Source organism: Mus pahari, chromosome 1, assembly GCF_900095145.1.
Source record: "Mus pahari chromosome 1, PAHARI_EIJ_v1.1, whole genome shotgun sequence".
Lineage (NCBI taxonomy): Eukaryota > Metazoa > Chordata > Mammalia > Rodentia > Muridae > Mus > Mus pahari.
This window is the reverse complement of record NC_034590.1, coordinates 140,658,024-140,684,154: the sequence shown is the minus strand read 5'-3', so window position 1 is coordinate 140,684,154 and position 26,131 is coordinate 140,658,024. Positions and strand designations below refer to the sequence as shown.

At 44.1% G+C, this 26,131-nt stretch overlaps 1 protein-coding gene across 1 annotated transcript in view; it reads right to left on the bottom strand.

Annotated features, from left to right (window-relative positions):
• The window catches only part of Rcl1 (RNA terminal phosphate cyclase like 1), a 40,894-nt gene extending 19,332 nt beyond the window's left edge, over positions 1-21,562 (bottom strand). The window contains exons 1-5 of the mRNA XM_021205945.2: positions 21,353-21,562; positions 7,279-7,350; positions 4,586-4,761; positions 1,678-1,752; positions 1,133-1,257 (exon numbers count right to left, since the gene is read on the bottom strand). Coding sequence (XP_021061604.1) covers positions 1,133-1,257; positions 1,678-1,752; positions 4,586-4,761; positions 7,279-7,350; positions 21,353-21,488 — 584 coding nt within the window. The 5' untranslated portion in view covers positions 21,489-21,562. The remainder of the gene's footprint in view (positions 1-1,132; positions 1,258-1,677; positions 1,753-4,585; positions 4,762-7,278; positions 7,351-21,352) is intronic.
• Positions 21,563-26,131: the final 4,569 nt, after the last annotated feature.

Below are 26,131 nucleotides of genomic sequence, written 5' to 3'. Positions count from 1 at the left end.
AGCAAAGTTATACTGAACTCATCTCCACCCCCATTCCACCCTATGCTGACCTTTTGTAGCTACCATCAGCAAATATCCTCACCAACAAGCCTCGGTGAAAAGCGTTAAAACCAACCCAGTGACTGTCAACCCTCTGCAGCAGCTCTTACCTGACCTCTTACCACCCTACTCCCTGCGTCTCTTTGGGTACAATAACTATGTTACCATGGTGACACTAGGTGAGTTTCTTCTATAACCATACTTTCCAAAATATCACAAGTTCTTACATGACCACCCAAGCTGTCCTAATATGCAAATTTGCTCTTCAGATGAAAGTCAGTGACTTTTAAATAAAGACCAATTGCTCAACATGGCCTTCAGTTCTTCACTGGTTCCTGTTCAATTCATACCCCATCGTGTTCATCAATTGTCACTGACTACTTGAGTCTTAACCACTCACATCGCTAGCCACTCCCCAGAACAGTGGTGCGTAGCTTCCTCTGCAAACACCCACTTTTCTCACTGAAGCACCCCCCTTTCTTGCCCTGTTTCACAAACTTCTATCCTTTAAGGCTCATTCAAATGTCCCTGCTTTTCTACAGGTTAAAAAACAAAAGTCAGAGGTTAAAAGCTGGGCACCAAATTATTGACAAGGTTTAAATCCCACTGTACCTATTAGCTATGAGACATTAACAGAGCTTTTATATCCCAGGTTCCTTATCTGCAAAATAGGATGCGAGTTAACTTGAAGCATTCCGAAGCTTAACTGAGATGCATAAAGTGATCTTCCCCTAAAGGACACAGAAGAAACACTTCACGGTAGATCACAGTTACATTCGAGTCTCCAAAAAATCCTCCAGACGACTGACCACCCCCACCTCTGTCCCACCCTAGCCCTAGCCCTCCCCCTCCATCATTTACATGTCATACTGGAGCTAAGGTTTACAGATTTACTTCCCAGACACTGTTGTATTAAGTGAAGAAAAACAAGTCAATCTTGTTACTGTGAGGCAGATAATAAAACATATCTCAACTACAATTTCACCACTGACACTTTCATGAGATTGTTGCCGACGGTGTAAACAGTGAAAAGATGTAGCGCTGTCATCTTCACAGGGCAAGAAGAGAATAAGGACTTTAATGCAAAGGATACGCCATTCCTCTGATACGCTTGATTTTTCCCGGGTCTGTGAGCTGGACAGGCTTCAGGACCTTCCTCACGGGGCATGAGAAAAGCACTTCACCTCCTCCTCCAGGAGGCATTCCCCGCCGCAAGATCTGCACAGAGTGGTAAGGAGGGGATGGGAGAAAGCAGACATGGGAAAAACATGGGTTCCCCCGACACCCTAGCCCAGGAAGGCTAAATCATTTCTACGAGGCTTTGAAGACACTGTGGCATCTCAGGAGCTCCTGGACACAAATTACACCAGGATGATTCAGACAAGCAAAGGTCCAGAATCTATGTGGTTCTATTCCTTGGCTAACCAACAGCTGTGGTGAGATGTGAGGGACTCGGTTCATGTTTATAACAGACCTACCGGAGAAGAACAACATGACTGTGGGCTACTGTTAAAGGCCTCTCTCAGTTCAAGGCTTGAAGCACTGGTTAATAAGCCTCTTCATATATCGCATGCTTCTTCCAATCAACTAAATAAAAATGTCTTAGATACATACAGCCAGCAGTTCACACATTCTCACCTTTAACTCAAATGACTCTCCATCAATCCCGAACTGTTTCAGTAGAGGGAGCGCTGTCGCTTTAAGAACATCAACCTGTAAGTTAGTTCAAGGAATTTTGAATTAAACTTTGAACATGTAGCTAAAAGTCCAAGCAGTAAACAAAACTCAAGAAACTGCTGGACGTACACAGAAAACACACTGGAACCTCTGCTCATTCTCACAGGTATCACGCCCATAACATTACTCTATTAATTTATTAATAAACATTATTATAATGTTATTTTATTAAGCCTTTTCCAATATACGTAACAAGTATACAGTTGGTACCTCTCCAGGTCAGAGCAAGCCAATGAACGCTCAATGTTTACCTAAGAATTCTGATATAGGTGCTGATTCTATGTGAGGAACTGGGAGGAACCCAAGAGGGAACAATGGCCTCAAAATGCATGAAGCATTGAAACCCCCCAATGGTAATCACAGTAGCACTGACAGTTCATCTCTTCTGTGTCTAGAGCTTCCTGAAGACCCTGGGGAGGTGGCCCTGTGACAGGAAGCAAGAGTAGTGGCATCATGAGCAGAAGAGACCCAGTCTCTGGTCCCGACTTCAGCCTCTGATGAGCTACACGGCTCCAGTGGGGTAGGAAGAGTCACAGAATCTGAGTTTCCTTCCCTAAGCCAGGCTTCAAGCCTCACTGTCTCCATGATGCCACAAGTCCAACAGGCTGATTCAATGAAATGATCCTCCAAAAAGCCTCCAAGGGCAGAAGGTGGGTGGTCAGAAGTAGAAATGATACACAAGGCCTAGGAACTAACTCATTCAGAATGGACAGGGTGTGGCGGGGGCAGCATTTGGCAAAACTATTAAAGATTAGCTAATTTAATTAAATATTAAAGGTAAATACATCCAAAAGGAGAAGTCCTGAGAAATGTGTCGTTGGGTGATTTTGTACTTGTGGGGAACTACACAGTGTCCTTATACAAACCTAGATGATAGTCTACTCCAAGGTTCCCCTAAAGCCCGGAGAGTAGTAACTCTCCCTAACTGCTCTATCTTGACAGCCCTCTCATGTTCAAGTTTGTCACTGTAATGCCAGTGGAAGATAGGGCCTTTCAGAGGTGACTGAAAATGCAATCTTCATTAATAGATTATGTATCAGGAAAGCGGCTTAGTTATTTCTGAAACTAGCTTCTGAGAGAAGGTTAGGTCTGGCTTGATTTCTCTGCCTTGCCAGGCCATGCCCTTCACCATGCTACAATGTACACCATTGAATTTCCCAGCTTCCAGAAGAGAAAAACGTTCTAATTTATCAACCATGTAGTCTCGGGTACTTTGTTATAGCAGTGCTCATCAGACTAAGACACACACACACTCCTCAGCTGCACACCTCACGGGTCAGCTTCTGCCTTCCAGCCTCCAGCTACCCAACCCGAGAGAATGGAGGCTTTGAGGGAGGGAAGAATTAGTTCATCCAGTTCATGAAACCCACTCCCTATGCAGAAAGCAGAACCATGGCGAGCAGAGGAAAGAAGACCTGACCTGACCTGAGATCCCACAGGTCAAGGAAGTTCCTCTTTACCCAAGACCAACCACCTCTGTTTGAACCTAGGCTAGTCAGGTCAAACCAAGGTCATTTTAGTGGGAGGTGGCAAAAGTAAAGCTGTCCCTAACGACAAAAGCATAATCTACATAAAAAGCATTATTTCCGGGGAACTGATCGACTCTCTGTTCCTAACACATGAAGTGCTTTTAAAAACTTGTTTAAAATAGTGTTTATGACCATGAGCATTTATAGAACAGGCATGAAGCAAAGCGCAGTGCTAAAACCCCAAACCTGTGCTTACCATTATGAGACAGTTCACCTACCTACAATCTAAAAGTGCAGATGCCTCCTCTCCTATTCAAAGTAAAGGAGCCATTTTCTAGAATCCCCAGACAATGTGGGGGAGGGGAGCAAGAAGCTCTAATTTAAAATTTTAAACAGGTTGCATAGCATTCTTTCACCCACAGCTAAAAGCTGCAGATCTTGAGCCCTCTTCAAAAAGTCCATGTAGCTAAGTTTCCCAGCACTGAGGAATAAGTTCTTGACTACCCAAGAACACCTTAACCATATGGAACCATTGGTAAGCAGGAGCAGTTGCCATAACTGCTCCTTCCCAGTCAGAAAACTGGCAACACCTTGCAGCTACCCTCAGAAGCTGCTGTGGCTTGTGTCTATAGAGAAGACAGGGGGCCCCTTCAGTGAGGACGCCGTGGCCACGAAGCTTCTTCCAGTCAATAAAGTATCCAAAAATGAGAACTCCTTCCCTCCCCACAGGATGCTAACATGGACATGACAACCATGATGAACAAAATGAGAACTCGAGTTGGGAATTAAACCATTCTCCTCCTATTTACAGAAAGGTGACCTGCTCAGTGAGAAGCTTACTGTTCCCCACAGCTAACACCACAAAGAGATTCCTTCCTGCCCTCACACCTACTGTGTCTGAAACCTCTTAGGTGAAAACTCCTTGAATTAATGGCGGAGGCAAGTCTATAGTGTGGCAATACCCAGAGATTATCATTTCCTACCTAAAACTTTGCTCTGCTGCCTTCTAGCCTTGGTGCTAATGCAGGCTTCTAGAGGCTCCACCCGACTGCAGCCCACAGAGCCAGATCTCATGACCAGCATGATGGGGCAGCAAGCATGTGTTCTGAAGGTTTGTAGACACAACAGAGAACAGCGCTTTGATGGCGTTAACCATCATCTCTAAGTCAATGATCACGGGACTTGATTCATCTGTGTCTTGGATGAACTAACCGCTAAGCTTCAAGGTAAACAGAAAAAGAAACACGTAAAAACAGAACTGTGGCTCATAAGAAACTTCCTTCTAAGAACTCGGGCTGTACAACAGACAAAAGAAACATCACACCACAGGCTGTACTCACCGAAGGGTCAACCTGGTCATTGGTCACTCCTCGTAGAATGATTTTTAATGGGTGTTTCATAAACGGAGCCAGGCAAAGCAGAGCCTCCAGGTAATAGCCAATGCTGCGGAGAACACTGCAGTCGTGCTCCACAGACCCGCCATACAGGAGGCCAGGCTGGTAGTATAAGGTTGTTCCTTAAACCAAGAGGAAAACAAACAAAACAACAACAAATGATGGAGCAGGAACAAAACAAAGTGTGGAGACAACAACGAATGTAGTGTGTTCCAAGGGGAACCTGGCCAAGGAGCACAAAATGCTATTCCTGTGAGTCCACACTTCATCTCAAAAGCTGACTCACTGCCACCAAGCCTCCAAAAAGTAATAAACTGTGGGTACAATTTAATACCTGCAATATATAAACTCCTCTCGAAGCTAGCTAAGCCACCAGTCACAGTAGAACACAGAGGCTCCAAACAGAAACAGACACCACACTCCAGATACACTGCAGGTGACAGGTCTGTGGACCACGGTCTCAGCATACCAGCAGCCTGTACATTCCCCTCAAATGGGGTCTCTCACACACCCCACTATCCAAACACAAAGTCACATGACACAGGCTTTTGTGATATCCTATACCATCAGTGGTAGCTATTTTAATTTGATACTAGTTAGTGAAATATCTCAACTGATTTTATGTTAGTGAACACTCATCAGTATTCTAGTTCAGTTTTTCATATTCGTGTAATTCAAACAAAAAATTCTCACTACATTTACATATGGTAAAGAAACCAAATAAAATATCCTAGATGGTTTAAGAGTAAATGGACAAATGAGAATTTCTACTGCTCAGTCTTTTATGTCATCTCTGGAATATACCTGAAATAAAACCATTAGAGGAAGGAAATACACTCAGACATACAAATGAAAAATGTCTCTTGGAAATTTTATAAAATAAATAGGTTTTACTATATTAAATACCAAATCCAAACAACTCCAGCCAGGTTCATACTCTGATCAAAGTTACTAACATTCCTCAGAAAGAGAATATGGATCATTATTCTAAACAGTATTAAGTCACAAAAACAAACCTGTTGAAAAGGGGTATGTCATTCTGTTTATATCTACAGATTAATCTGACAAAGCAACCTGATCATTATCCTGGGGGTGGGGGTGGGGAGGACAAGGAATGTCGTATACAAGGGGCATGTGATGGGTAAACATCCCTGTCAGCTTATCATATTTACCATAACCTATGAGAGTGGTGAAGACACCGGGGGCCATGCCTGTGGAGGAGTCCAGAGAGGATTAGCTTCAGGAGACCCACTCTGAGGGAACAGCGCCCCTGCAAAGCCCAAGGGCCTGGACTGAATGAAAGGATGAAGAACGGACTAACATTCTTCCTCTTACCCCAAGCCTGCCAGTCTGTGAACTGCTGAGCTGGGCCACACCCTCTCTGCCGCCTGAAACCCTAACACAACTGGAAAGGGGCATAGGAGCATCTCATCCAGAGACCCGCTCTCCATTAGGTGTGGCATCTCATCCCGAGACCCGCTCTCCATTAGGTGTGGCATCTCATCCTGAGACCCGCTCTCCATTAGGTGTGGCATCTCATCCTGAGACCCGCTCTCCATTAGGTGTNCCATTAGGTGTGGCATCTCATCCTGAGACCCGCTCTCCATTAGGTGTGGCATCTCATCCTGAGACCCGCTCTCCATTAGGTGTGGCATCTCATCCCGAGACCCACTCTCCATTAGGTGTGCTGAATGCTGACAGAGACCAGCATATCGTCATGGTCCAGTGCCACCTATAAATCCAAATTTGCCTTTTTCAAGTCAGGGTTTCTCTGTGTAGCCCTGGCTGTCCTCGAACTCAGAAATCCACCTGCCTCTGCCTCCCAAGTGCTGGGATTAAAGGCGTGTGCCACCACCGCCCAGCCCCAAATTTGCCTTCCTTCATAAGAGAGCCAACATACAGGAAAAGCTAAGGAATCCTTTCTGGAATGAGGGTGTATAGTTCATAGAGTCATCAAAGCATGTCTGTCCCACTTCCTATTCAGTACAGGGAGTATTTAAATAAATGACTACCCATGTACACAATGAAGTACTAAACTGTGACCCACAGAATACAGAGCTCAGCCCAGGGCAGCAGGAAGCAACCAGCAACAGAACATGAAAAGCACAGTCCCATGGGGCTGTGGCATGGCTCAACGAAGAGTCCAGAAGAGGAAGGGGCCGAAGGGACTGTCACATTTCTTGAATATATTTGTATAAACTTGAAACAAAATTAAAAAAAAAAAAAAAAGATTTTGGTACCTACAACAATGTAGTTTGCTGTAAGAATTCAAAACAATTGCACAGGTAAACGGACTTCAGAGAGTTTATGTATATGCTAAGTATGTCAGAGCTGGGTGCTCACTTGTGTGTATGGTATGCCTGTGTTTGTACATATATAATCATACCATAAACACACTGGGTCCTTCCATTTCAAACTAATATATTAATTAACTTTTTATTACAACCTCCACTTAGCACTACCTTGGTTATGAAGATGGCTTATATAAATGCAAAATAGTAAAGTGATTTAAAACACACACACACACACACACACACACACACACACACACTACAGTCTTTTTATGACTCAAGTGAGAAGCAGAACAATGCCTGAGTAGCACGTGTAGATGCTTTTAGGAACAGAGAAGAGCAGCTTACCTGTTTGGTTGATTTCAATTCGGGAACCATTAGTTACTTTGTCCAACAGCCTTATAAAACTTGCTTCAAAATCTGTGAAGGGGAGAAAGACAAAATCTTCCATAAGGCACTATTTCTAAAAACATACTGAGAAGACCTTACCTGTGGTGTCACCTGTGGGGTTCCCTCTGGAACTGGCTGGCAGGTCAATCACAGGCTAAGGGCTCTGAGCAGTGGAAAAGCGTTGGTGAGAACAGTTCGACTCTCACATCCAATAACAAAAATAGATATACACAGTACTCTATCAATCGAATAGGACGCTAACGTCACCCACATAGTGCCTGTCAAAAAGCTTGCCATGGCAGCGCACAACTTGAACCCCTGCACTTGAGAGACTAAACAGGTAAATCTCTGACTTAAGTCCTGTCTGATTTTCACAGCGAGCCCCAAGTAGCCAAGACAGTACAGTGAGACCCTGTCACAAAACAAACAGGCAAATCTAAACAACTGTGGTGGTTTGAATATGCTTAGCCCAGGGGGTAGCACTACTAGAAGGTGTGGCCTTGTTGGAAGAAGTATGTCACTGTGGGGATGGGCTTTGCAATTTTTCTCCTAGCAGCCTGAAGAGCCAGTATTCCATCTGCCTTCAAATCAAGACACAGAACTCTCAGCTCCTCCAGAACCATGTCTGCCTGGATGCTGTCAGGCTCCTGCCTGGATGATAATGGACGGAACCTCTGAACCTGTAAGCCAGCCCCAATTAAATGTTGTCCTTATAAGAGTTGCCTTGGTCATGGTGTCTGTTCACAGCAGTAAAACCCTAAGATAAAAGACCTCTAGGGCATGGTAGTTTGAATGACATCTGTCCTTCATACTCCATACTCTCAGCATTTAGACACCTGAAGCCCAGTTTGGTGAGGTTTAGGGGGTGTGGCTTTCTTGGAGGAAATATGTCACTAGAGAAGGGCTTTACAGGCTTAAGGACTTGCACCATTTCTAGTTCATTCTCTCTGCTTCCAGTTTGGTTCAAAGTGTGAGCTCTCAGCTTCTGCTCCAGCCGCTGTGTCTGTTGCATGCTGCCATGCTTCCCCATGATAGATGGCCTAGACAGACAGATCCCACCCCTGTAATACACTAGCACCCTGTAAGTCACATAAACTGACCCCAAAGGGCGAGCCAATCACCTGAGCAGCTCCCATTTACCCTCTCATTACTTAATGTGGCCCCACAACTCCTCTCATAGCAGGTTCTGCAATCTGTTCAAAGAGCATTGGGCCAAAAGTCAGAAAGATGCCATTAAATCTTACCGTAGTCATAAAATCAGTGACTACAGCTTCCGGTCATTACCAGAGGCTTCCTTTCAGCCATGCATTGTCATTTAATCTTTATAATCATAAGGCGATGGCACCATTCCCACTGCACAAAACAAAGGCTGAAACTGAAGACTGTCAACTCGCCTAACCTGTTCAAATGACAGCAACTGCGGAGCCAGGAGTGGAGCCTGCCTGTCCTCCAAGGTCCATGTCCTTAACCACACCATGACAGTTTGCTTCTCCTCCACTCACCACCTCAGAACCAAGCCCTTACTGTAGGAAATCCCAACTTATCTGCAGAACGAAGGCTTCTGCAAGCAGTTGGTTGGGCCCCCAATCAACACACCTTTTTAATAAGAACAGCGTAGACTACAGTCAGCCAGTGATTTAATTTCCAGTTTTGGGTTTCCTTGTTTTGTGTCCTGGAATCTGCTCTGTAGACCAGGCTGACCTTGAACTCAAACTCAAGAGATACTTCTGCCTCTGCCTCCCAAGTGCTAGGATGAAGGACTGTGTCACCGCACCAGCTTAACTTTCCAGTTTTAATTATACCAGTTAGGCCTGTGATACCTCAGAAGAAAGAGGCACCTGCCACCAAGACTGATGGGCTGAGTTTGATCCTTGATCCCCTTGGGAGGGAAGACTGACAAGTGGTAAAAGGTTTTTTTAAATTACTACCAGTCAATGGCAATTTGAATTTTTTAAATGAACAATTTTCTTCTGTTCTGCTAGAATATGAGTCTTAACTTTATTCAGCATATTGAAGTCATATACTCTCCCTGGCCTCTGGTAACTTAAGTGATCTCAGCCATCATCAGATGCACAGCATTCTGTTCAAGGCTTACCTAATGGTGACTGGAAAGCACAAGGTAGTGATGCTAGCTAGCAATGTGGTTATGCTTAGAAGCACATGCATACTATATGTAGTATGTATTTTTGTATATGGGAAAAAATGTTTACCAATCGTAGTCCTAGAGAGATTGGGGCATGAGGATCAGGGGTTCAAGTTCAGTGTAGAATAAACAGCAAACACCAGGCCACCCTAAACTATATAGTGAGACCGTGTCGAAGATAAAACAAAGCATTTGCACAACTGGAACTCCATTCTATGTGGAGTTCAGGCATCAGCTGGGAAGAGAGAGGGGCGTGGTGAGGGGTAGGAGATGTGGTGCGGGGTGGGGGTATGGTGAGGGGTGGGAGATGTGGTGCAGGGTGGGGTGGGGGGTGTTGGGGGCTGTCTTGAACAAATGCCTCAAGGAGAAAGACTATGGTACACATCAGAGTGGCTACACTATACCTAGCACAGCTAGTCATGGATCTATAGCTTCAGTTCTACATACATACATATATACATACATACATACATACATACATACACACACATACAAAATAGGTTCATCTATAGGAAGCATCACAAAAATTTGAAAGTAAATGGAGAATAGAATTAGCCACTTCTATCAAACATCCTATTTCTAAAATCAGGCAGTTTTTATTATAATGCCACTTTCTACTTAGGTTATAGTAAACACAAAGTATTCTGAAAAGAAGCAAACTCTGGGCTTGTTCAAGCTTTCTAAGTACATAAAGGAGCAAAGAGGCATTTGCAAAGAAAGCCTAAAATTAAAGTCCCATAGGTCTGATAGATTAAGAAAAGGAAGGAAGAGAAGGAAGAGCTCAAGGGAGATGGAGGGAGGAAAGGAGGGAGGGAGGGAGGGGAGAGAGGGAGGGACTTTAAAGTCATTTTGTTTTGCAATCCTTGGTTGCTCTTAATCTTGACCTCAGTCTGAAATGATCGCTGCTTGGCAGGAACATGAGTAGGAAGAGAACGGAACCTCAAAAACCCTCCAGGCAGGATCATCCTGGGTCATGGCAGGCTGGCTCAGGAGTTCCAGAGTGCTCCCAGCAGCGAAGGCACAGCTCCATCACCTGGTGTAAAGGATCATTGAGTGTCCTAGGACAGAGCCAACCCCCAACCTCAGCCAAGACACACACCATGCTTGCCCATTCACCTGCCACACCTGGAGCTTCTTTCTGTCAGGATCGCTCCTTGGGGACTCAAATTTCAGAGGGTTGCAAAAAGTAGGGGAAGCTTTCAAAACCAAGCACAATGCTGCTACACTGTTTGGGAATGCACAGGGTAACTCAGGGCAAGACATAGCTGCCACCAGAGACACAGCAGATAGCTGTGAAAAGCTAAAAATGCACAGATGTGGGCAAGGTCTACTTCTTGTCCTGGATGAGGTCATACAGGTTCATGGTACAATCTTTTCAGCACTGTTTTATGCCTTAAAGTATTATACTACAATACTCTGCGGTTTCTACTGCAAGTACCCTAGAATCATCTTGAAGGCCCAGTTATGATTTAAAACAAGGGTCATCGGTACTCCGGTCTGAGGCAGGAGGACCAGGACTTTAAAGCCAATCTGGGCTACACAGACAACTGTTACAGGGTCTCACTATATATTTGTGTATTTTAAATATGTATTTATATATTGTAAATAGAGTTAATATTTATTTAGAAATATATTTATATATGTAATATATTACATGTCATAATATTTAAATATTGTATATATGCCATGGAATTCACTATGAAGACCAGGCTGGCCTCAAACTCAGATACACTTGAAAAGAGCAAATTTCAATGAACTATACTCAACAGCTCCAATTTAACAATATTCTAACTCAAATGTCTAAACAGCCGTTGGACTAGCACAGCCACAGCAGTGCTCAACTAGTATGCGTCACCTCCAAGGCACAATAGGAAAACCTGCAGAAGTACTATGATGTGGATGACTATGTTAAAAAAAAAAAGTGTGTGTGTGTGTGTGTGTGTGTGTGAGAGAGACAGAGACAGAGAGACAGAGACAGAGACAGAAACAGAGAGAGAGACACAGAGAGAGACAAACAGATAGACAAAGAGCAGTTATGATAAAAACAGATCCTGGAAAAAGACAAAAGTTAGTGAGTGACACTGGCTGTTTCAGAGAGTTGAGCCTAGAAACCAGACTCTAAATTCCTTTCTTCTTTCTAAACTTTGAACCAAAATGGAGTCAGCTGTCCCTTAACAAACCATGTGCATATGTTTTTAAGTACACAGAATGTCACATAAAATGCAATTACTTTTTCACACAATTTAAAAGTTAAAAAAATGATTTCATATCATTCTTTAATTCACATCATTGACAAAATATCAAATTTTGTGATACTCTCCAGTCATCAGGAATGTTTTAAACCCTGAGCTCTGCAGAATATGGCTGTAATCTCAGAACTCAAGAGGCTGAGGCAGGAAGAAATGACTTCTAAGCCAGCATGGGCTACAGAGTAAAACGATGCCAGTAAAACTAGAAAAGAAAAAAGAAAAGAAGTAACAGTTGAAAGGAATTATTCAATGACACAGGGAATAATCATAGTATATTAAGAGAAGGGTTAAAAGGAACATATTCAATGTGGTTTCAAGTTCTTTAGAAAATAACTGGAAAGCAAGATAATAAAGGATTAAGTAAGTTGGTGTTGTCCTTTTCCTAAAGACAGAAATTACAAACGCACTCCCAGTTCTCACTTAGGAGATGTCTAGTCACTAAGAAAAAAATTACATCCTTTATATGAAATTATATAACACTTTATAATTTCTTGACCTGCATAAATTATTAAGGAGACAGGACACTTTTCCTAGATTATGAACAAAGGAAAAGCTTAAACAAAAACCCACATCATGAAAGTACATAGACGGTCCAGGAAAGCAAAAGTTACCACCCTGAGTCTTAGAAGGAGAAAAGCAAGATGAAGAAGAGCTGGATGCTTAAGGAAAAGTCTGGAAGACTGCTTCCTAGAAAATGGAAATGTTCTATGGTCTAGGAATTAAGTGTGCATTCTATACCAATTATTTTAAATTCTGAACTATAAGAACAGTTTCCCCAAAGAATTACTTTTATAACATAAATATGAAACTACAATTTTTGTTCATACGTGCAAGTGTTCTGTGTAATTGGGTTTTCTTATATGAAGCTGTGAAAGAGATAAAAGCAACACCATCAATGCCAGGATTCCAAACTCCAGTTCTCACGCTTGGCTGTGAGCTCTGCCCTCCCCAGGGAGGGAAGCTTACGAGCTTTTGTAACACACTAGCCTCTATTACTACATTTATGATTAAGAAAGCACACAAATCACAAAACAAAAGGCACAAAAAGATTCAACCCAAAGAGTAAGAAAATGTAACAACACTGAAGAATAGTGGTGAAGGCCTGGGAAAATTCTTCAACATTCAGAAAAAGACACAATTATCGGTAAACTGCATATTCCAAAGTATGAAAAAGAACACAAGAAGAGGGTTCCTGCAAGTCAATAGTGAACATCAATCTTCCAAATAACCTCAAGTACAAGTTAATATAACTTAGAAAATCAGATCAAAACTCCCATAGCACCTCAGAAAATAGATACACATACCATCATGTACTTTTCAACTATCCACTCCAATAAGAAGGATGCTCCTTAATCAGACTGAGTGAATCTCTTTTCTAATAACAAACAGAAAACAAAACAACAACAAAAAAAACCACCGAAGATGAAACATACAAATATTTATCTATGTCACAGGCTAGAGAGATGGCTCAGCAGTTAAGAGCACTGAATGTTGTTCTAGAGGACACAGGTTCACCGCAAGATCTGATACCCTAACAGACATACATGCAGGCAAAATAACATGCACACAAATTAAAATTAATTTAGAAAAGAGTAACTATACCACTACTAAACACATAAATAAGGGGGGAAATCACATAGTCTACTGGTGAAAAGCACCTGATAAAATTCAGATGTACATAATGGTTCTGTCCTGGAACTCACTCTGTAGACCAAGCTGGCCTCAAACTCAGAAATCCGCCTGCCTCTGCCTCCCAAGTGCTGGGATTAAAGGTGCATGCCATCACTGCCCGGCTGTACATTCTGTTTTGAAAGGTGCATTTACTAAATTTAACAAAGGGTTTGTTTTTAAAATAGAAGCCTTAGTCCAAGAGTGGAGAAATCTTCCTTAGTCATGGAAAAAATCAGTGCTAAAACACGCAGGCAGTGATGAACTCCAAAAACAATAGATTTTTTTTCCCTATATACAGAACATATCTATGTTTAATTTGAAAATTCAGTAAGAGACCAACAATAACTCCTCATAAAACAGAATGATTTTAAGAAAATACTGAAAGTTACGGGAATGTGCTGTCTTCATCTTTCTCACAGAGCAGGGCTCACCTGGTATGAGGTAAGGCGAGCCCTGCACTGTGGAGGTTCTGAGTACTGATACCTTTGTTACTGGACTAGGGGGTTCAAGCCAAATCCAGTCACCCATCCTTAACAAGCCACTTAAAAGAGCGAAATTAAAAGTGGAAAGCAGAAAAGAGAGATCTATTCACATGGCTACACTGGGAAGAGTGGGAAAGGGTTCAGCAAACCCAAGTCTTCCGGATTCTAAGTGAGATGGATGGTTAAAGAGAGGGCCAAGGCTCTGCACACCAGGACTCCTGGTCGGGGCAACCCCAACTAGGGCTGACCTATCATTATCGAGGCTCTAACCAACAGAAAGTCTCTGTCCAACAACAGCAGGATAGACACTTCTTCTAAGTGACCACAAATTCATACTAAAATAGACGTAAAAACCCAACAAATTTGAAAGAGTTAAAATCAGTGATGTCCTCATACCACAATAAAGTTAAAATCAGCACGACAAAGACAGCAAGAAATAATCTAAACACAAGGAAATTAAACATACTGGTGAATATCCAATCCATAGGTGAACGAGTAAGCCCCAAAGGGAAGATTTTAAATCAAACCAAGCTGAGAGAAATCCAGGACACGACATATCAAAATGTGTGGGATACAGACAGCTAAAGCACTCCTGAACGCAGCAGGCTGGTGCACCACAGGCTTTTATTAGAAAAGACACATCGCCATCTAAACACTGCAAGAACCTAGAAAAAGAAAAGCAAAGTAAACCTAAAACCAGAGACTGAAATTATAACAAAGATATAAGCAGAAATGAACAAATGAGAGAAACTCACTGAAACAAAGACCTGTCTATCTCTTCCCCTCTCTGTGACCGTGGGGGGTGGGGGGTGGGGGGGTGGGAGGGTGAGGGCGGCGAAGGAGGGCCAAGAACAGAACCTCAAATATTCTGGGCTCTACCTGTGAGCTACACCCAAAAGTCACAAGAATAAATACAGTCAGATTTTAAAATGGGCAATGACATGAAGACACTTCACAGAAAACATTAGATATATGGTGGCATATGCAAATTAATGCAATGAAAAATGGCTGCACCGTGAACGTGACCCAGAATGACTAGAATGAAAAGCATTTCAAGGGCTGGCGGGGACGGAGAGACACTGCAGCACTTGTACACTGCGGTTGAGAACATAAAGTAGTATGTACCCACATGGAAAGAGTTGGCACCATCTCAAAGAATCAGAGGCACTTACAACGAGAAAAAGGAAGGCTGAGGCCCTCACAGAAACCAGCCTGTGAGCTGGAGAGCCAGCTCAGTGGTTAAGAGCACTGGCTGCTCTTCCAGAGGACCCAAGTTCCATTCCTGGCAGCCACATAAAGACCCAAAATCATTTGTAACTCCAGTTCCGGAAGGTCTGATGTGTCTCCTGACCTCTGAGGGACCAGGGACACAAGTGATACAGACGTACATGCAGACAAAACACCCATATGAGCTAGAACAAAAGAGTCGACCAACTGTGCAGAATAGTTCAAAATTAGAAGTAAGCCAGATGTTCTTCAAATAAAAAGAGAACAAGAAAGTGGTATTTTCATATTCAGGAATTTTTTTTAAAAGGATCAAACTTGCTTTAAAAAAGAACTTACAATAATGCTCACTCTACAACCTACAAGTTATATGCTGCCAAGGATTAACTATGAATGCAGTCCCAACAAACTCCCATCACTTAAAATACCATGTTTTTTGGCTAAGGTATGAACAACACTGTTGTATCAAAAGCTAGTCACTGTGAGGGGTCCTTGTCAAATGACTACAGACGTTACACACAGTATTTTCACTCATCTACATTTCTGAATGAGGAAACTGGAGCCAGAGACAGAGGAGGAATGAGGACTACACAATGGGTGTGAGTACTGAGGGCCGGTGTGAGCAACTCCCTCTCTTCCCTTTGACTTGTTAGTTTCTTGGAGGCAGGGTGTGCACAGGACAGAGGTAGGTAAGAAGAGGGGTTGGTGCCAGGAGGATAAATGTCCCAAGGAGGGATGGGGTCATCGTTTAAGGCAGGAAAATACTCTTTGTAAGAAACTGATGGAGTCATGTCTTCAGAGCAAGGCAGAAAGTCTTCTCAATGGGCTTCACACCACTCAAGTCCCAAGAGAATGGTGCCAGTCCACTGCTGACTATGAGTGGCTTTCCTCATACAGATTACGTAAGTGCTACAGGGCCAGGAAGGCCGAAATCTGATTGGATGGTCACGGAGTCTATATTCCCAGGTATCACCATAGCAGCTCTCGCATTACATTGGACCTAGTGAACTCCTTAGGCCCTTGTGAAATCCAGAGGTAAAGATACCCAGGACAAGCCAGGCATGGTCACACACACACACACACACACACACACAGCTTTAATCCCAGCACACCAGAGGCTGAGGCAGGTGGAGCTCTGGATCTCTCTACTGGGGGGTTTGAGGCCAGCCTGATCTACAGAGTGAGTTCCAGGACAGCCTGGACTACACAGAGAAACCCTGCAGGAGGGAGGGTAGGGAGAGGGGACGGAGATACCTGGGACTTTACAATACCAACAGAGAATAACCAACGTCTGTAACAGAAAAATGAGCCCTTCAGGCCGGAGCCCTCATGAGTAAACCCCATCACCTCCATCACTCAGCTAACCTGGCTGTTTCACGTTCAGTAAAATGGCAGGAACAACAGAATATCACTTTCTCTGACATGAAGAATATAATGAGGCAGTATAATTGGTTGTTGTGTTCAAGAGTGAAATATAAATTGCATGTGACTGTATTTTTGTTGCTTTTGTTCTGTTTAGTGCTTTGACATGAGTTAAGACCACTTTGCCTAGCTGACACAAATTCGCTGTGTAACCCAGGATGGCTTTTGAGCTAACCTCCTGCCTCCACTTTGGGTGCTGGGGTTATAGCAGGTGTGTGCCACCATACCAGGTGTCTCTACAGAGTTAACTGGAACTACTCCAGGATCATCTGTCCTTGGTATCCAATTTCTTCCCATTATTTAAACCTCTCTGCATAGGAAGAAGGAAGTTTTATTTAACAGATTCATTTCTTTGCCTGAAGTCCCAGGGCCTGGGCATGACCTGAGTCTTCATCCACTTCTGAAACCAAGGAGGGTCTTCCTTTGCAACCCAGACTGGCTTCAAAGTCGGCCTTCTCTATGGTAGCGGAACCTATACTACATGTCTAGCTCCTTGGGCTGCTTTAATAATACCTGCTGCTATTCTTAAGAATCTGGAGTATAAAGAAAAGCTTTACCCACCCTTTGCAGGGCACTGCAGAAGAGCTGGCCCCATTGGTGTGAGCATGGGAGAGCTGGTGGGATGACCAGATCCAGGACTTTGAGTTGACCCACCCCAACATCTACCCCATCTATGAGCTGTCAGAGCACATGAAGGAGCGGGCCCTGCAGATCCAAACCTACAGGACCTCCATGACTCAGGGTAACAGCATGATATCCCAGAGGAGTCTTGGTGAGGGTCCAGCATTCACGGTGTAGCAGATGCCAGAGGCCTTGAACCAGACCAAGGACTCATTGTAATGAGCATTTGCAAGTAAAGCTACTTGGGCAGAAGGGTGTACTGTGTGAGACACACACTGCAGCTTCCAATGCCACTACAAGAAACAAATTTCGTGATGGAGAAGCAGGAAACACAGCGGAGCGAAATGATAACGTACACAGCAGAACTGGAGATGGGAAAGCTGCCTGTGAGAGAAGGCTGCGCTGTGATGATAGAAGGGCTCAGTGGGGTCAATAAGTTGTTGTTGTTTGTCTTTTTAATTACCTTTTGCAGGGGTAGGGAGGGGAAGTTACAAGGTAGAGAGTGGATATGGAAGGACTGGGAAATGAGGGTGATTGGAGCAAATGTAAAATTCCAGAAGAATCAATAAAAAAATTAAGTGAAAAAAAAAGCTTAGTTATTAAACTCTACTAGAACAGAGTTGCTCAGTACTGACACTTTAATAGACTTATTGCTAATAAACAAAATAAAATTCTTGACAGTGGGGTCCATCCTGTGTATTATAGGGTATTAACAGCTTCTTGGGCTCTCCTTACTTGATAACTCCCCCAGCGGCATCTAAAAAAATGTCTCTAAATACTGTCAACCTTACCAGGGGATGAAACTACCAATAATATGCAAATATGTAGAAATCAGCACTTAAAAGGGAAACTTCAAAGGACAACATAATTTAAATATTTAAAAGTTCCCAATGACAGCAGGGAAAGACTTGGGACACCAGACAGCACAACTTTACCCAGTGCTCAGTAGAATCTTAATAAACCAGCTTGTGTCTGTTCCTTCTGCTCATTACATCTAAGGATTGAGTTAGTCCTCACAGAAATCCCATAAGGCAGGCAATGGTACTCCATGACCGTACTTTACCAACAGAAAAACCCAAGGCTCAGAAATGAGTTTTGTTTTGACATTTCTTTTATGTGTAAGGGTGGGTGTGTATATACAACCAGATGCATGCATGGGTCAGAGGACAGCCTGAGGGAGCACTGTGGGGTGCTCTTGTACACAGACACGCACACAAAGTGTTAAAGGGGGTGGGAGGGGCTTAAAAGAATGCGTTCACCTGTAATGACCCTCAGTCACCCTTCCCCACTGTCACAACAGAAGGACATCCAGAATGCCTTCCCTACAACTGCCAGGTTATTTTCTGCTGAGTCCCTCTACCACACTAGACACTCCCTCGTCACCTCACCATGCTATTCCACTCAAGTTCCTCCTCTTTAGAGGACAAGTTCCCAGAGTGCAAGTACAACCCACATCTATCTAGACTCCCCTCCTCAAAGCCTTGCACAATACGAGGCTCAATAAACTTCTGAACGGTCCTGAGGCAGCCTCCTCCACACATACTCCCTTTAAGGAAGCACCTTTGGGAGGATGGGACTAGCTCTCCAGCTGGAGGCTGAACTGGGTATTCTCTGAGTTTTTTCCACGTTCCATAACCTGAGTCAGGAAGAGGCAGGCAGTGATGGAAGATGCTACTGAGAACTGAACTATGAACCCAAATCCACATTCATGTGTTTCTGTATATGTGTATATTTTGCATACTTAACTTATGTATGTATTCACAGGCATGTTAAGCCTACCAATTAAAGTTGAGATGTGACTCGAGGTCCCTCTGTAAGTAACCAAACAGTAAACCCTTACGCCAGAATAAAACCTCAAGTGTCAGTCTCTGTGACGTAAGTCCCTGTGACATTAGTGCCTTGAGAAGGTGTGTTAGTTAGGGTTTGCTGTTAACTTGACACAAAACCAGAGTCAACCGAGGAGAGGAAATTCCAATTCAGAAAATACACACATTAGATTGGCCTATGCGGGCAAGCCCGTAGTACATTTCCTTGCCCACTGGGAATGATGCTCCCCCTGGGCAGGTAGTCCTGCAGAATATAAGAAAGCAAAAGGGGCAAGACCATAAGCAGCATCGTTCTTGATCTCCCGGCTCCTACTATGACTTCCCTTCCTGAGCAACTACAACTGTAAACTGAAATAAACCCTTCCCTCCCCAGATGTCCTTTGGTCAGATTGTTTTACCACACCAATAGAACCCTAAGACATGGGGTAAAGCAAATTACGTTCTACAGTGGCACCCCATAAAATACCAGCTTGTACTACCTCCCCAGGTACCAGAATCCCCAGCTTTTCAGAAAAATGCCAAGGGCAAAATCCTGCTTTTGAAAGAAACAGGAACCCACATGTGAGTTCCTAGAAACATTGAAATACTGTATTAGAAGGTACCTACCTATCAAGTCAACTCTGAATTCTATCTTATGGGCAACATATTTGTGAAAGAAAGCCCAAGTCTCCAGGCTAAAGCACTTTTGATCTAAACTGATTAATTAAAACAAAGCTCTGTGCCCAGTGGTCAGAGTAGAAGCAAGGTCTCCAGGCTAATCTGGGGTTGGAAACACAACAGAGCAGCCCAAGCAATAAATTCTCCCAAGGACCAGATTTAAAACTGGGGGTGCAAGAGGGCTTGGGGATAAGAGGTTTGAGAGAATGGAGTACAAATAATTTAGTCGCCTCTCCTCCAACTCTGAGGTTTTTGACTGTCTGCTTTCAGTTTTTGTTTCTGTTAAACGATCCCCCCCCCCCCCAAAAAAAAACAAGGTCTGAATATGCAGCTCTGGTCGTGCTGGGACTTACAAGTATTGACCAGGCTGACTTCTAACTCAGAGACACGCACCTGCCTCCACTTCCCAGCTGTTTTAAAACAAAAACTCACTGTGTGGCCCAAGCTGGCCTTGAACTTGGGATCTTCCTGCCTCAGCAGACAGAGTACTGGAATTACAAGGCTGTGTCACCAAGCCCAGTGCTCTCTCCAGCAGTGCAGGGAAGACAGCCTTTAGTCACTCCCTTACCAAGCCTTCTGGTTTTTTCTTTCCTAACCTATTTCCATCACCATGCACAAAACTTTTATAGAGTGGCAGCAATGAAATTATTAGGAAAAAAAAAATCTGACATGATGAAATGGTACAAAAAACTCTACAAAAATAAACATACCAGCCTGACCAAGGAGGTCTCCTGAACCAACTACAGCCCTGCCCCACCTTCAGGCTACAGACAGGTTTTTCTCTTTTCCGTTTTAATTGGTTCAATGGTCTTTATCTGAAGGGATCTAGGAGACACTTTTGAACACCTAAATTCTAGGGGAATCGGTGCAAGCCAAAGCCATTTAACGAGCCGCGGGTTCAAATGACGGGTTCAACCTATCCGTCTACCTTTGTGAGACAGATAAATCAATAAGACCTTTGGAGCCTGCAGTTTATTGTTTGGCCTTTCTTTTCCTTAAGTCAAGACAACCAGGTCTACGACATAAAAACTATCTTGGCTGAGCGTTCTGGAGCAGGCCTGTCATCCCAGCACTCTGGGATTGGAGGTAGAAGGAACAGGACTTGAAGGGCATCCTCAGTTACATACATAGTTTGAAGTCAACCTGGGCAACATGAGACTCCGGTTCAAAATAACAAAACAAAACAAAACCCTATTACAAAGCTTCGCTACTGCGCACATCGGTGACTAATAGAAACAAGCGCATCATTTAAAAATAAAATTTTATAATACACTTCCGAAAAGACAGGGCGGAGGGGGCGGGGGAGAGAGGAGATAAATAATGGCGACAAAAACTGGTGTCCAAGCGGGGCAGCGGTTTCAGAGACCTGTTTTGGATGAGATCGGGAAACCAATCAGTGGTACTTTTCTCTCTAATGTCGGTCCGTCCATTCACTCAATCACTACATGCTGGTCCCATAAACTGTTTTTCTCCTGGGAGGTTTATGGCGAAAGCAAGAGACTCAAGAGAGGGAAGCGAGTGGGCGATGCCTACGATTCGTAGCAACAAGCTAGCCAAGAAAACGTGCAGCTGTTTACTACCCGTGCCCAGGAGCCGCAGGGCATCCTTCCACGCGTGGCGCAGCTCGCGGACAGATCTGCCTCCCGCGCCGCCCGACCACCATCCCTCCCACGCGCCCAGTGGCCACTCCGGGCTACGACCCCGGGTGCCCCCTCCTCGCGCCCCCTCCCAAGTCACCTCGGAGGCCCGGGTTGTCGTCCCTGGCGCGAATCCTGCGGATCTTGACCGGTCGCCCGCTCAGGGTGGACAGGACCAGCCGCTGGCGCAAGAAGTTACACCCCGCGTAGCTGAGCGAGTGCGCCTGGGTCGCCATGTGCGCGCCGTCCGCAGAGGCCCGGGAGCGGGGAGCGCGACCGGGACCACGGCAGCCCCCGACGCGTCCACGTGGTTTAGAACAGGAAGACAGAGCGACTAGACACCGGGTCAGAGGGGAGCGGGGCGGAGCCAGCGGCCGCCCGGCCGCCTCCTCGCCTGGCTGGGGCAGCCCGGGCTCCGAGGCACACTACCATTGGCCCACGGGGGAGCTGGGCGTTGCCCTTTCTGCGTCGCCATTGGTCTGCGCTGTAGCTGGGCGGTGCTCCTGCCGCGTCGCCATTGGCCGGTAGTGAAAGAGGGCGGTGCCCGGGCCCCAGCAACAGCGCGGGGCTGGAGGGACCCAGTTAGTGCTGCGGGGAAACCCCGGCGCCCAGACGCCGTGGGGGTCTGTCTGTGCACGACTTTCACGGCCTATGCGATAAAGGAGGCAATGGCTCCGCCTGGGTGCCCGCAGCTGGTGGTACTTAGCATCGCACCTACGGCAGCCCCGGGCAAGGATGCTAGCTAGCCTCTCCCGCGTTTTCCTGCTACCGAAGAGAACAGGATTGGCACGCTTACCCTGTTGGAGGCGCCGTGTCTGGGTCTGAGCCGAAATCCTCTGAGGTGCAGCCTCCAATCTTTCACTCCCGGGAAATTGCCAAGCTGTCAGAGGCTGCCTGAACTAGGACCTGAGCCTTTAGACAAGAAGCCACTGCTTATTTTGTAATGAGGGGTCTCGCTTTGTCCCTTTCTCATCTGCCCCTTCTTTCATATTCTTTGAATTTGGTGTCAAGACAGATCTGTAACCTCGAATGACTCAAAATGGACAGTTGCAATAACTTCAAGACATACATGCTCATGCATACACGGGTGATGGGTGGGTGGGGAATCTTGCTTTTCCATCTGTCCTGTCATCCGAGCTTGCACTACAAAACCTTCCTAAATATTGTACTGTTTCACGCCTCCATTAAAAAACAATCAAATGACTACCAACTTAGGAACGCAGTGATCTTAGTGTTAGGTTTGCAGCCAGCCGTTCACGGGCTGTAACCCCAGACCTTAAGTCCCAGAAAGCACAGTGAAGGATGGAGTAGAAGCTGGAGAAAAAAAAGGGGGGGGGGCATCCTAAGCAGGTGAGACTGTCAAGGAAACCCCGAGGAGCATCTAAAGGTGGCCATCAGTGAGGCGTCTATGGATCAGTCCTGAAATCCACTGAGGCAGCTAACCCACTTACCACAACACCATTCTGTTAAGACTGCCTTTACACAGCTAAGCGGCATCTGCTAGGCAGGCAGCGTTAGAAAAGCTCCTGAACCCATAGGCTCTCCTCTAAGTGCTGTTGTGAAGAATACTAAAGCACCAGGAGTACTTTCACATCAGGAATGGATTTTTCATTTTCTTTTTTAATGCTATCTCGTTTAATTACTCGATAGCCTTTAGAAAAAAAAATATTATTCAGTAAAGAATGCTCACATCCGTTCAGAGCTCACTGCTTTCAATGCAAGCCTGCTGAGTTTTATTCCATCAGCGTCTCACCTCTGCTTCTAGATTTTTCAAGCCCACCTGGAATTTGCAGGCCAATAGTACTGAGTTATTAATTCTCCTAGTCTTCAAGCAATGACTGACCTGAGCTGACATGGAAATACCCAGGCTCTCTTTGCGCATCCAGGAGGTAACTCTGGGGTGTCCTTTAAGCTCCAGTTTCTGACTGTGGTATCCTCTTGGTTAAGCACCATCTCCTGGCTTCTTTCCCTGTATCTCTTCCCAGCTTCTCTCTGATATGTGCTAGAAATAACTCTCAAATAAATTATGTCCACTCTAATTTTTGCCTCAGCATCTTCTGGGCACTTGAAAATAAGTCCTGACTTATAAAATTTGAGAACTGAGATTTAGAGGGGGGAGGAGGAGCTTGTTGTAAGCAACACAGTAAATGGCAGAATCACAATGAAAACTCCATTTACTTATCTATTCTTTTAGACTTCTGAACCTTCTGGGGGATGTGGGGTTAGGGGAAAAGTTGTCTTCAGCATAGTTGGAATGCAGCAAAATCCACATAGAAGAGAGCTAACTGGCCCAGTAGCAAGAATCAAGTGCCAGACAGGGTATTGAGTAATCCAGCAGATAATTTCATTCATCACCTATACTCTGACTGGTCTTTGGAAGCACCTTCACTAATGCCATCTGAGGTAAAGATGAGCTGTTTCACCGAATCCTGCCCACATTACATAGCCACAAATTAGTGCCAACTACGGGGTTGGGTGATTTGTTACACAATAATAAGTAACTGAAAAATATTAACTGTGGTACAGAAATGCTGTTTTAGTTTAGATAAGCTATGACTACACATCCCTGAGCAGTAACGAATTAGCAGCCCATAACAAATGTTTGCATGATATTACAGAGTGAGTGCCAGCAGGTACCACACTGAGAGTCTTGTATATGGGATCTTATTTTGTCTTCACACCAAGATAGCTCACAAGTTGGACTGTAAGTGAATAGAAGCTTACAGCACAGCTCTGTAGAATTTCACCTATGTTTACATTCTGTACAATTTATTAATTTGTTCCTAGAACCTTCTGCCTAACTAAATGGTAAATGAAATGTGTCTCACTCCGTGATTGCTTCTGTAACACTTCTGTACTTATAAGGCCAAAAATCTACTTGACTAAGCCACAGGACATTGGGAGAGATAAATTTTTCCTACTACATAGACAAAGCTTCTTAAAAACCACACCTCCGGGCTGGTGAGATGGCTCAGTGGGTAAGAGCACCCGACTGCTCTTCCAAAGGTCCAGAGTTCAAATCCCAGCAACCACATGGTGGCTCACAACCATCTGTAACAAGATCTGACTCCCTCTTCTGGAGTGTCTGAAGACAGCTACAGTGTACTTACATATAATAAATAAATAAATCTTAAAAAAAAAAAAAAAAAAAAAAAAAACCCACACCTCCACACAGAGCCTGCCATTTCTCATCTTCTCTCCTCAGTCTCTGGGATCCCAGGGCTTGTTTTATCTGACTCAGTCTGGAACTACTCGGCTCCAGTTTTAGCGTGAGTTTCTATGTCCTCAAGCCCTTACAATGACTACTCAAAACTGTGTTTGGCCAGATTCTGTATAGCCTTTTATCACTTCTGTGTAAATGACCCTGTACCCAATGAGGGTGGGTCCAGAGTGTGTAAAAAAGCACTTTTCATCCAATGAAAAGATGGGTCCAGAAGTTTCTTATAAGACAGATTTCCATGACAATAAGAAGAGAAATATTTTACTGTATTCTCAAAGCTTAGTGAGTTAATAAAAAATATGACTTGACTAGAATTATTAAACAGTGTGTGTGTGTGTGTGTGTGTGTGTGTGTGTGTGTGTAAAACATGCATGTGGAAGTCAGAGGACAGTATTGTGGAGCTAGTTCTCACCATCACCTTTATATGTGTTCCAGGAATTAAGCTCAGGTTTCCAGACTTCCCTGCCCAGCACCTTTACCTGCTGAGCCATCTTACCAGCTCTCCCTTCAAGAGAATTTGATGTATGCTGATGCTTAAGAGTCAATTATTTGGAAGCTTTAGCTTTTACTGATTTATCTTTCCTTTGTACCTCTCAATTGCACTGTTTAATATATACCTGAAATGTTTATTTAAAAACAAAACAACAAAAAAAAAAGAAAAAAAAGAGTAAAAAAAAAAGAAAAACGAAAAGAAACAAAGAAACAAAAAAAAAGAAAAAAAATAAAAACAAAACAAAACAAAACAAAAAACAGGCTGTCTCATATGCAAAGTTTCTTCAGTAAGTCTGGTTGGGGCCTGAGAATTTATATTTCTAATAATTTCCCAGGAAATATTGATGTTTCTGGACTATGGTCTATACTTGGAGAAGTGCTAAAAGAAAAAAGAAAAGAAAAAAGTACCTATCAGTTGTCTTAAAATTTTCTAACCTACACAGAACTGAGGTTGTGAGTCAAGAAAAAAAGGGAAGAACAACAGACGTTTGAGGAAACAGTGGGCAACAGCTTCCAATTTTGATTAAATATGCAGATCAAAGATCAGCCAATTCCAAGTAGAATGTCCTCAGAGCCATGCATCAAGATGCAACATCATCCAACTATGAAAAAGTTTATGAAAAGAACCTTGTAAGTGTCAAAAGAGAGGAAACTTAGGGCTTACAGGCGACCTTCACTGAAACAAACAACTGCTGTCTCATGAGGAACCATGAAGACCAAACACAAACTGAAAAACTTCCAAAGTGACAAAGGGAAAATCTGTCAATAAATTTATATTCCGGGCTGGAGAGATGCTCAGTGGTTACACGGACTGCTCCTTCAGAGGACCCAGGTTTGATTCCCAACACCCGCATGGCGCCTCATAACCATCTCTGTGTAACTCCAGTTTCAGGGGACCTGACACCCTCTGCTGACTTCAGGGAGCACCAGGCATGCATGTGCTGCAGAGACACACATGCAGACAAAAGACCCTTATGCAAAATGAAACTAAGTTGAAGAAAATTATATCCAACAAAATTACTACAAAACAAAGTAGCCAAGAAAGCTTGTCACTGCCGGGCGTAGTGGCGCGCGCCTCTAATCCCAGCACTTGGGAGGCAGAGGCAGGCAGATTTCTGAGTTCGAGGCCAGCCTGGTCTACAAAGTGAGTTCCAGGACAGCCAGGGC